At 36.2% G+C, this 10,893-nt stretch overlaps 1 protein-coding gene across 4 annotated transcripts; it reads right to left on the minus strand.

Moving 5' to 3' along the window:
• Nucleotides 1–5,794: 5,794 nt before the first annotated feature.
• LOC113279436 lies at nt 5,795–10,067 on the minus strand. 4 transcript variants are annotated; one of them, XM_026528133.1, is made up of 7 exons: nt 8,670–8,706; nt 8,017–8,542; nt 7,161–7,917; nt 6,947–7,054; nt 6,635–6,801; nt 6,484–6,546; nt 5,795–6,370 (listed from the first exon to the last, which is right to left on the minus strand). In XM_026528133.1, exons 5-7 carry the CDS (start codon nt 6,719–6,721, stop codon nt 6,014–6,016), a joined length of 507 nt encoding a protein of 168 aa, XP_026383918.1. In that variant the 5' UTR covers nt 6,722–6,801; nt 6,947–7,054; nt 7,161–7,917; nt 8,017–8,542; nt 8,670–8,706; the 3' UTR covers nt 5,795–6,013. The 4 variants fall into 4 exon arrangements, 1 of the variants encoding a protein (XP_026383918.1); XR_003325659.1 differs by lacking the exons at nt 5,795–6,370; nt 6,484–6,546 and adding exons at nt 8,815–8,890; nt 9,761–10,067 and having other exon boundaries at nt 6,634–6,801; nt 8,017–8,566; nt 8,670–8,720; XR_003325660.1 differs by lacking the exons at nt 5,795–6,370; nt 6,484–6,546 and adding exons at nt 8,815–8,890; nt 9,761–10,066 and having other exon boundaries at nt 6,634–6,801; nt 8,017–8,539; nt 8,670–8,720.
• Nucleotides 10,068–10,893: the final 826 nt, after the last annotated feature.

A 10,893-nucleotide genomic window follows, 5' to 3' on the forward strand; every position in this document is an offset into this window, starting at 1 on the left:
TACTGTATATTTGAAAAGAAATGTCACTGCACATCAACATACAAACAATGTTAGAAGTTATTATTCATGGATACTATAGATTTGAAAAGAAATGTCACTGCCCGTGAAAATTTAAAATCTATTGTAACAAAGAAAAGCATAAAAGTTTCATACATATTTAAACAGAGTTTCATACATATTATGAAAGAGTTTAATACATATTAAAACAACAACAAAGTCATACAACTATGTTTCTGAGAATAAATCAAACGACCTTTTTTGTGTGTTCTCAACCTGGGTTTCAACAACAAATTCCGTATCTGTATTTAAATCGAAACTACTGTTGAAGTAAGGATTTTATTCTTGACTCAAACTAGGGATTGAGTACTCAGTACTAATACCGGTGTCCCTCACAACTGGGTGATACCCTGTTTCATGATCATCCAAAGTAGAAGTATCTTGACGCTTACGACTATACTCACCAGAACCGCCTAAGCCCAACATACGAAATGTCACGTGCAGAGAATCTTAGTCTTGGGATTGGTCAGTGCTGAAAGCACTAGGAGATGTAACGCCAGTATCGGAAGGGACATACGTAAAACGGTCATACAATAGCTTCTCGAGTGCATCATTCTTTTCAAAACTTTGTTGTGCCAATCCTTTCCACTGATCATGTTATATTATTGATTGGTAAATAAACAGTACATGCATAATTATATTTATACTAATAAATTTAAGAAAATAAGGTGTATTAATAACTAACCTCGGTACCATGGATGTTACTCCAATCATGGCGATGGGTGATATTTGGAAGATGGTGTATTTCGCGTTTCCATCCGAGTTGACATACGGAAATGACCACTCTACCATGGGAAATGTTGATGGCGTCTCTGGTTGGGTATAGACAAATGTTTCTGCAAACTGACTTGGAGCAGGTACATTAAGAACGAAACGAGAGCTTCCAATTTTACCAATACCAACCTCTTCGTGGTTTTGAACATGACTCAAATCTGGAAACAAAGGTCTCATGCTGACAGTTGTCCACCAACCTACATATTCGGTATCATTTGCTAGCAAGTAATGAACCCCTTCTCTTATATCCTCAATTCTAGTGACTGAAAAATCAGGAGGCGGACAAGGAATTGAAATTATACCTAACACCTGCTTCAAACATCTCTCCCTAAGATAAAGGACCTCATCTTTAGTATCGACTACTCCCCTGAAATATATTCTCTTTCGACTAACCTCTCTTGCTAAAACTACTTCCTCATCTTCATAGTGGGCATTGCATACACATGGTTGCCAAACAACTGCTCTAGGTGACACTTTCAGATCCATTTGTCTTTTAGCATTGTTCACAGAATGTTTCCCGGAGTCAGATTGTTGCACACCCTCTTTATGGGTTGATTTAAACATATTAATAGCAGGTTACATTTGTTCCGGTACGAATGATCCAAATTTTAGTAATGGTTGACAATTACGAAAGTAAATATAGTACCAATACTGTAATATCATCCACATTGTTGCCATGTTATTATCAACACCACTAGAAACCTTGTCCAAGTTGTTTGACAGTCTTCCATAAATAAATGAACCCCAATCAAACATACCAAGATTTTGTAAGCTTTCTGAATCTCCCAAAATAACCAACCATGCTTTTGAAGCATTAGAGGAAGTCGTTCCGGTGAATACGTGACCAATAACCCAAAGAAGAAAAATCCTAGTCAATTCCTCTCAGTTCTCAGAGTTTCCATGAGTTTCTTACTGTTTATATAAGATGAAAGGTGAGAGAGACATAAAACTGAGGATTTACTATCCCAGGGTTTTTTATAAGTCTTGGCTTCTCGGGGGGGGGGGGGGGGGGGGGGGGGGGGGGGGGGGCATTGGGCATCATATTCAGTATTTGCAAATGGACTATTTTAGGTTGGTGATCACACCTCTAAAGTACAATTCATCTAAAATTTCATAATATTCTCTGGTTAACCTCTTAGAGTAATTTATAGGCTCACCTTTACCTATAGGAAATCCAGTTAACATTTTTTTTTTTTTTTTTCATTACAAATTCTGAAAGTGTCAATCCTATTTCAAAGCCTGGGAAATGGAAAGTCTTGGTTGTATGCCACCATCTAGCTACTAGAGCATTTGTGAGTTGCACACCTGAATTCTTAAAATTAAACAAAAATATCTTGGAAAACCCACAATTATCTAGTACATGGCGTTCACGTGAATTATTTCATACAACAATAGCATAATAATCCTTAAGGCTTCCCCACCTAGTCCTCATTTTCATCTTCGGTGCATCTTTACCGGATATATGGCCGTCTCTACCCTTTACAGACAATTTTTGGTCCGTCGGGTACTCCGTATCATTATCTAAATGCACCAAACAAACAAATAGAAACGTATGAAAATCAACAAACAAATGTAAACCTCTTGGAGGAAAAACTTAACTATATACTCAAACATATTTTACTAAAAAAAATTCATTCCGACGTTTCTATCAATTGTGTATTATACAAATTACAAGACATGCAACATCATTAGGATAATTTAAAATCAAATGTCACTACAAATCAACCATGTTCATCAATAACTAAACAATCAATCATACTTATCAATAACTAACAAAAATTTATCATGTTAAATTCATTTTAAACAAACACAAAGCAGTAACTAATAGTTGTGGAATTGAATTTATGTTAATAACCTATCAATTTTACCAAATTAATCATAATTGAAAACAAAAATAGAAAGTAGGGTTTAAGGTTAAAATGGTTTACCTTTAGGGATTGAGTGGTTAAAACCCCTTCAAATCACTGGCAAATTTGAATTCACCCTTCCTTCAACAAACCCAAACAAAAAAATGGAGAAAACAATGGTGTTTGATTTTTTATTTAGTGGAAGAAGATGAACTTAAGGGGAAAAAAAGAAAAATGATGAACAACAAAACTCTGTCGAGTTTCTGTAACTTTTAGATGAAATTGTAGAACGATTAATGGTTAGCCGGTTCAACGGAGGTTGACTGGTCAAGATAAGAAGAACGATTAATGAATAATCGTTTTCACTGAAACGGGTGATCACTGGACGTTATAAGAAGAATGGTTGATGACTGACCGTTTTCTTAGCCGTCCCTGGATTTCTCTTGGAAAAACCGCAAGAGCGAGGCCCTTCCCAGACTGAGGTGTAAAGGTGTCTGGGAAGTGGCTGGGAATGCCCACTAGACCCGGTCTTAACAAACAGGTCGAAAGAAATACAAGAGGGGGGAAGCAAAATTCCACCACCCTGTTACATCATTCTTCTTAGCAAATTGAAAAATATTATGAGCCAAAATATTTACACCTTTTCGACAGAAGTAAAAGTCTTCAAAAATAGACGGTTACCTAACAAATACACTCGAACTATGTATTAAACGCAACTCTGAAAGGATCAAAGATTTGATATTTCTTTCAACCCCTAATATTGCTTTGGTGACATTGGAAGTGCCCCCTTCTATGCCAAAATTCAAGCTTTTTGCTAATGTGACTCCCAGCAAAGCAGCTTTACTTTCAACATAGAGAGGAGAAGTTGCATCAAAGTATATGGTACTGCGACCTTTAAAAACATACACATAATTTCAAAAAATTGCACCTACAGCACTTTTGTTGGTATAAAAGTTGCATCGACATTAACTTTGATAAATACATGGTCTAGTAGTTGTCATTGATGAGTCGAAGTATCGATAGCGTCTTCATTCATGAATCTCGCATGTCAAATAAATAATTATTGAAATCCATGTTAATTTTTCTAATCACCATACCTGCTGAAAATGAAGCATTAGAAAAAATCATATCGTTCTTCATTTTCCAAAGATTCCAGAGGATACAAACTCTCATTGGGAATTTATAGATATCACGTTCTTTTAACCAATCTGTTATGATAGTTCTTGCTTCAACTATCAAATTATGGGACATTAGATCCATGGATATATTATCAAAGATTGTCTTTGCCCAAGCACAATTGAAGAATAGATGTCCACTGGTCTATTCATCATGTTTACAGAAGGTGCGGACAAAATCAATACTAGGATTGAATCTTTTGATATTCGCATTAACAGCTAAGCTATTTCCAAGCAAACTGCATTATTTTCGGAGAGATATAGGAAAATGACTAGAACTTTCTCCACAAAAATTCATTATTTGTCAAAAAAGAAGGAATATCATCTAACAGGATCTTGTAACACAACTTAATAGAAAACTTTCCCATAACAGAAGGAGTCCATATGAGAGTATCTTCTTCATTATTGCTATGGTATTTGCGGATAAAAACAGTTTGTTGGTTTTCTGGTAAAAAGTGGTAGTGCGTGCAAGTGCTCGATGAAGCAAATGCTCGAAGAAACAAATCGCTTGAACCTTTAAACAAATGTACTGCTCGGGAGTACTTTGAGTTCGAAAGACTAATCTGTAAGACCCTGGCCTAAACCAAGACAATGATCGTTCTAGTTTCAATTCAGTCACAAGTGGAAGGAGAAGGGTCGGTCTGTAGTGAGGGAAGGATTGTGTGGAGATCGATCATTTGAGGCCATGATGTGTTGAATTGCTTAAACGATAACTTCTCTGTGTCGACGAGAGAAATAATCTGAAGGTGTTTGACAATTGACTATAGGTTTTGCTTACATTTATCCTTGTTAACCTTGGTTGTCTTAAATATCAAATGATATGTTGATGAACCTGTTTATTGTAGCACATCAATCTCCTGTAAGTGGTGATGGTTGAAGGAAGTAGAAGAATGGGGAAACGGAAGAACGTGCAAGAACCACTTGCACTTTGTGTGGAAGACTTGGTTGATTGACCATCCACTATTCCATTTACTCCTTAACTGTCAGCACGACTTACCACAACTCTCATTCATGGATGTACCTCACATCGCACGTGTTGTAGGCCTCCACACCAAAAACCCGGTGATATATCCCCCCCACGTGACATGTATTGATATCTCGTGTGTTTCTCTGCTTTGCAGACGTATTTTACATGGTCAATATTTAACGTAATTAGACGATGAGTCTTAATGGACGAACTGAGAGTCGAAGTTCATAATGATGAATGAAGGATAAAATTCACTACGTGAAAAATAGCGATCAACCACACGCAAAAAGAGTTGTCGTACATCTACGTAGACGTTCATCGAAAGGTTGCACAAGGAGGGGGGGCGGTTGTATAAAGTCCTCAAATATATACAACTCTTCAGATAGTGTCGTAAACATAGTTGTAATATAATTTTGTACAATGCTTTTTTCAGTTGTCAAAGTCTTTCGAAATTTGCTCTTATTTCCTAACGCAACTCTTACTTGGGTTGTGAAAATAACTCCTACACTACACTTTCTTATTTCCTAACGCAACTCTTACTTGGGTTGTGAAAATAACTCCTACACTACACTTTTTTGGGTTGTAGAACATTCGTCGACAACAATGGTTAAGTTGTATGTTAATTCTTTGACGACTATGGGAAGAGTTGTATGACAATTATTTGACGACAATGGGAAGGGTTGTATGTCATTTCTTTGACAACTATGAGAAAGGTTGTATGTCAATTCTTTGACAACCATGGAAAGAGTTGTATGTCACTTGCTTGACAACCATGGGAAGAGTTGTATGTCATATCCTTGACAACCATGGGAAGAGTTGTAAGTCATTGATAACAAGTATTGTTAGAGTTGTATTCCATATGTTTGACAAGCTATGGGTAGTAGTAATATGTATTACAGTCCACTTACAAGCCATCATAATTGTTGTGGTTCTTTATAATTTGCGAAGAAAAAATTTTGAAATTGGCCACAACATTCAAATATACTAGCATTCATTAAGATGCAAACCATTAAAATGTTACAACATTGAAACACTTAAACCATTCAAACACTTAACCAGTTTTAGATCATTCAAACATTTTAACCATTCAACCATTCCAGAAATCCAATGACCATAAAAATGTTTTGTCTACTTGCAGAGCAACAAAAAAAGAACAAAGTTTCCCGAAACTCTCCTAAAGAAGATTAAGAAGGCTAGTCAAGCAATATTAGATCCTTGGCCCATGAGATGTAAGTTCCTAAAGCGTCTTGGATATACTTCAACTCATTGGTTTGCCTGTAGAGAAGAGCATCATCCACAAGAGAAGCTGTCACAGATACCTTGTAAGCTCCAAATCCCATTGGCATTCCATGGATTAACTTCTTCGGATCATTATCAGCAATAACTGCTTCAACCACAATCTCGCCCTCGACGTACCAAATGAGTAACTTGCAAGATCTAATCTTCCCTGAAACTCCCACTGGTTGTTGCACCACATTTGTTATCCTCAATGAACTGCCATTGTCACGGACCAGGCTAGTGCTAACATGGTTGTTACTAGCATTTCCAGACTACAGAAAAAAATACCACAGTTACAAGAGAAAATGACATAAGGCAAAAACAAAAAATGGCATAATGCAAAGAAGAAAATTTGGCAAGTATAGAAACATGTAAACTGACTTACATTTGGACTGGCCTTTTTCAAATGTGATCCATTTTGGAAGTAGACACATATCGAGGTCTTTTCCTACACAAAGACCAAACCGGAAGTATAAGGGGCAAGTTTAAATTCATAAACTAAGAAAAGAAAACTAAACAAATAATAAAATTTTCACCTCTAACATCTTAAGTCTCCCATTCAATTCCACCATATTTTCCCGACACTCGTTAATGATATTCTTGTAATGGGACTTGACAACCATCTTTGTCTTTGTAGCTCCAAACCCTATTCCTTTGAGTCGACCTGGTTTGTCATCACCAAGACCTTTGACAAGAAGATCATCTGTCACAGATGATCCAACATCAACACCACCCTCTTATTCATCTCTTGCAATTTTCTCATGTATTAGTGTGTAACAGAATTAGTCACATTTATGAATTAAATATTCAAACACATAAACAAATAAAAAATAAGTTTGAGTCCTCACAAAAGCCTCAACAACCCCCGGATGTGGTTCCTTTCCTTCCTTCTGCTTGTGACCCACTTTCCACAATTCAACTCTATCAATCTCTTCAGCTGTGTTATGCTTCTTTTGCTGCAAAGAAAATATAAATCCATTTAGTTAAAATATCCACAACTGGTTTTTAAATAATCATACCAGCAAACACATAATGAACTAAATTATGTTCTGTAGAACATACCATTTCCGCCTCCAGTCGAGCGTAACCTTTCCAACTGATAGTGTGTGGGGTAGTATGATGTTGCCAAATTTCCTGCATTTGGAGCCTTTTTGACTGACAAAGTAGTGAAATGCCGTTAAGTAACAAGATATCACTAACAACATTGACTGTACAAGGGACTTAATGTAAAAAATTACAAGATACAAAAACTTAGTCTGAATTCCTCCGAGCAAACATTTTTCACGAACTCTTATCACTCATTGTCTGACATGTTTTGTGGTTTAAGTGCTTTCAACCTCTTCTCTCTTTCTTCTTCTTCCAACTCATCTAGGGAGAGTATCTTACCGGCTTTCTTAGACCCAGCCTCTTTAAGATAACAACCCATCTTCCCGTAATAGTAGTCCTTGTAAAAATCATCAACAATGAACCTCATATGCAAATAACAGTAAAGGAGTTAAGTTAATATTGAAGGTTAAAAGAGATAAAGATGTAAAGAGTTTAAGAGTTAAGAAATTACCTTGATAATCTTCCAAACATTAGCTTTGGCTTCTTTAGGGACCGTTCTCCCATCCTTGAATGTTAATGGAATGTTCCGCCTTACTAAAACTCCCAACTCACTTGCAAGTTGGACGGAAGGGTCACCAATGGGATGATCTTTATTGTTAAAGCTAACAGTGGCTTTGTCTGGCTTTTGGGATTTGTCGCCTGTTAGCCCTAGTGAATCCATCCGCATTGGGCCATGTGGAACATGATTTCTTTTCTCTTTTCCTTCAACAACCTAAGTGTTTTCAAAGTTAATAAGCAAAAGAGTTAAAGAAGGATTTAAAAACTAATATAAAAAAAACTTCACTTAAATCAGCGACATAAAGAATTATACCTCATCTCTTGTTTCATTTTAATTTGCTGTATGTCATTCTCTGTATCATTCTCCATTTCCTTGTCTTCAGCAGCAACACCATTCTCCAGTTCCGGTTCCTCTTCATATTCTTCAGCTTGTTCAACCATATCAGAGAAGGTATCATTTGGATTCCTGATTTGGACATTTGGACATGGGCCTGATTGGTATAATTTCCGCTTTACTATCTTTTGCTTCTGAATAACTTCTTTGGAGTGTGCAGTTTGAGATGCTTCTGATATGGACTGGAATGGTTGAGTTTATGAGTCGCTTTCCGGTTCAACTACACTTTTCTTTTCCTAAGTGATGATCGTGTTGGAGTACTCTTTTCAACAGTATGGTCTCTTTCCTCTGACCTATTCTTAAACCTAGGTGATGTCCGTCTTGGTGGATTTTCACATTCAGTTAGTGATTGACTTGGAGTTTTTTGGATTGCAGGTTGCTCTGAACTTTTCTTCTTGCTAGGAGTTGTTTGTTTGATTTCAGACTTTGTAGACTGAGAACTCTGCTTCTTTTTCAAAATGATTTGTAACTAAAATAAGTTAATAATAACAGTTTGGTAAATAAATTGAGTTATATAAATAAAAGAAACTGAATCAAGATAGTTTGGAAAACTATAAGAGATGTCTTAGTACCTTATTCTTTAGTAATGGGACAGACTGGACGGTTTTGGCTTCCTTGCTAATCTGTGACATGAACTAGAATAGGTCAAACAAAATAAGATGGTAAATAAAATCATTACACTAAACAAAGAATGATATGCTCACGATAAGTCTTTACCTTCTTCTTGGGAGTTGGAACAGAGTTTTTGGTCTTGGCTTCCTTGGTAACCCGCAACAAATTGTTCTTCACCATTCTTGAATCATGCAAACATCAAGAAAATAATTTGAATCATGCAAACATCAAAATTCTTCATACATAATTTATCAGGCATAATTGGAACACCCACATATAATCTAGCAAACATCAAGAAAATATTGTCATGATACCAAATTAGAAGAATTTCTAAATGAACTAGTGCACTCACTATCTTATGAGTAAGTCGAGCTTAAGAGTGAAGCAATTGTCTCGCTCATAAGATAGAGAGTGATCTAGCTCTCATCAATCCTTAACCACCAAATTTCACATACATATATCTATCAAAATAATACAAAATCAAACAACAGGTAACCACCAAATAACTGATAACCTAAGGTTGGAATACCGAAGCCTACATAAATTTCAGTTGAGAATGAGTCAGGGGTTCAGAACTCGAACCCCCAGACGTTATAGAGTTACTTGATAGCTTATAAGAGACATGCTCAAAAATCAAAATCTAAATCATGTTAAGAATATTAACTTCTGTAAATAACTCTTAACTCTAAATCAATCAACATATGAATCGGTTCATTAAAAATCAAGCTCTAAACAATCCACCTATGAATCGGTTCTGTCAAAAAACCTAACTCGGCCAAAAAATAAAACCCTAACAGGAAATAACTCTAAATCAAACTCTAAATCATACAAAAAGAAAAATATCAAACTCTAAATCAAAATCGCATATGAATCGGTTTCATAAAAAACCCTAACTCCGCTAAGAAAAACCGTAATCAAGAAATAACTCTAAAATCAAACTATACATCAAACACAAAGCATATGAAAAACTCTAAATGAAACTCTAGATGAAAAACTAATCAGAAATCAAACAGAAATTGAAAAAAAAAAACTAATCAGGTGAGATTTATACTTGATGTTGAAGCTGAGCCTTCTAGGTTAGACGTGAAGTTATTTAACTCTTAGGGTTTCAATTGAACTCTCGAACTTCAATTTTCAGGCGAGATTTCAATTTTTTCAGATCAATTGGTTTTGGGATTTTGTGATTTCAATTTTCAGTTTTGGGATTTTTTTTTCTTCAGATTTTAGTTTCTTCTGGGTAAGAGGTGAAGTTGGGGTTTGGTACGAATCAATTAAGGGTTAGGTTTACTTTCTTCTGGGTTGCAGAGCAAAACCAAAGAGACGAAGAGAAAGAAATGAAATGGAAAGGATAAAAAAATGTTTTGGATAAAAAAATATTTTGGATAGTTCGGTTTATTTTTCTCTGGCGGAGAAAAAAATGTTTTGGTCAATAGTCAAAATCTAGAAGGATGTGCGAAAATTGGGCGGGATTTTTTGGTGGGAAACACATAATCCACATGATATAGATCTTGGCCTTTAGATTAAAAATGGGACATTCTCATTGGTTTAAAAAGAAAGTGACTCCGAGATCGAAACCTGGCCGAGAATGGGATATTATAAGTCAGAAACTTCTTCAGAACGACGAATTTGAGCCTCTCCAGGTAAGATTCCGCCGGAATATCCTTTGAAACCTTAAAGAAACCCTAAATCCATCGACTTCAAGAAAGAAAGTGACTCCGAGATCGAAACCTGGACGACAATGGGCTACTATAAGTCGGAAACTTTGTCAGAACGACGAATCCGAGCCTCTCCAGGTAATATTCAGCCGGAATATCCTCTGAAACCTTAAAGAAACCCTAAATTCATCGACTTCGGAAAAAAAGTGACTCCGAGATTGAAACCTGAAGGGGAATGGACTCTGGGCATTTGCTGAAACTCGTGGAAAGAATCTTTACAACGAATATTTGATCTAGAGTTACTTTACAAAGAATTTTTATATAAGTCTGAAACTTCGTCAGAACGACGAATCCGAGCCTCTCTAGGTAAGATTCCGCCGGAATATCCTCCGAAACCTTAAAGAACCCTAAATTCGTCGACTTCGAGAAAGAAAGTGATTCTGAGATCGAAACCTAGACGGGAACGGGCTACTATAAGTTGGAAACTTCGTCAGAACGACGAATCCGAGCCTCTCCAGATAAGATTCCG

This window comes from Papaver somniferum, chromosome 1, assembly GCF_003573695.1.
Source record: "Papaver somniferum cultivar HN1 chromosome 1, ASM357369v1, whole genome shotgun sequence".
NCBI classification, from domain to species: Eukaryota; Viridiplantae; Streptophyta; class Magnoliopsida; order Ranunculales; family Papaveraceae; genus Papaver; species Papaver somniferum.

Excerpts from the sequence above, each read along its gene's own strand:
- LOC113279436 (XM_026528133.1), bottom strand. The coding sequence starts at position 6,721 with ATGGTTGTCAAGTCCCATTACAAGAATATCATTAACGAGTGTCGGGAA. Across the intron at positions 6,547-6,634 it reads GGAGACTTAAGATGTTAGAG|GAAAAGACCTCGATATGTGT; the intron begins GTGAAAATTTTA and ends GTCTTTGTGTAG. Across the intron at positions 6,371-6,483 it reads TGAAAAAGGCCAGTCCAAAT|TCTGGAAATGCTAGTAACAA; the intron begins GTAAGTCAGTTT and ends TTTTTTCTGTAG.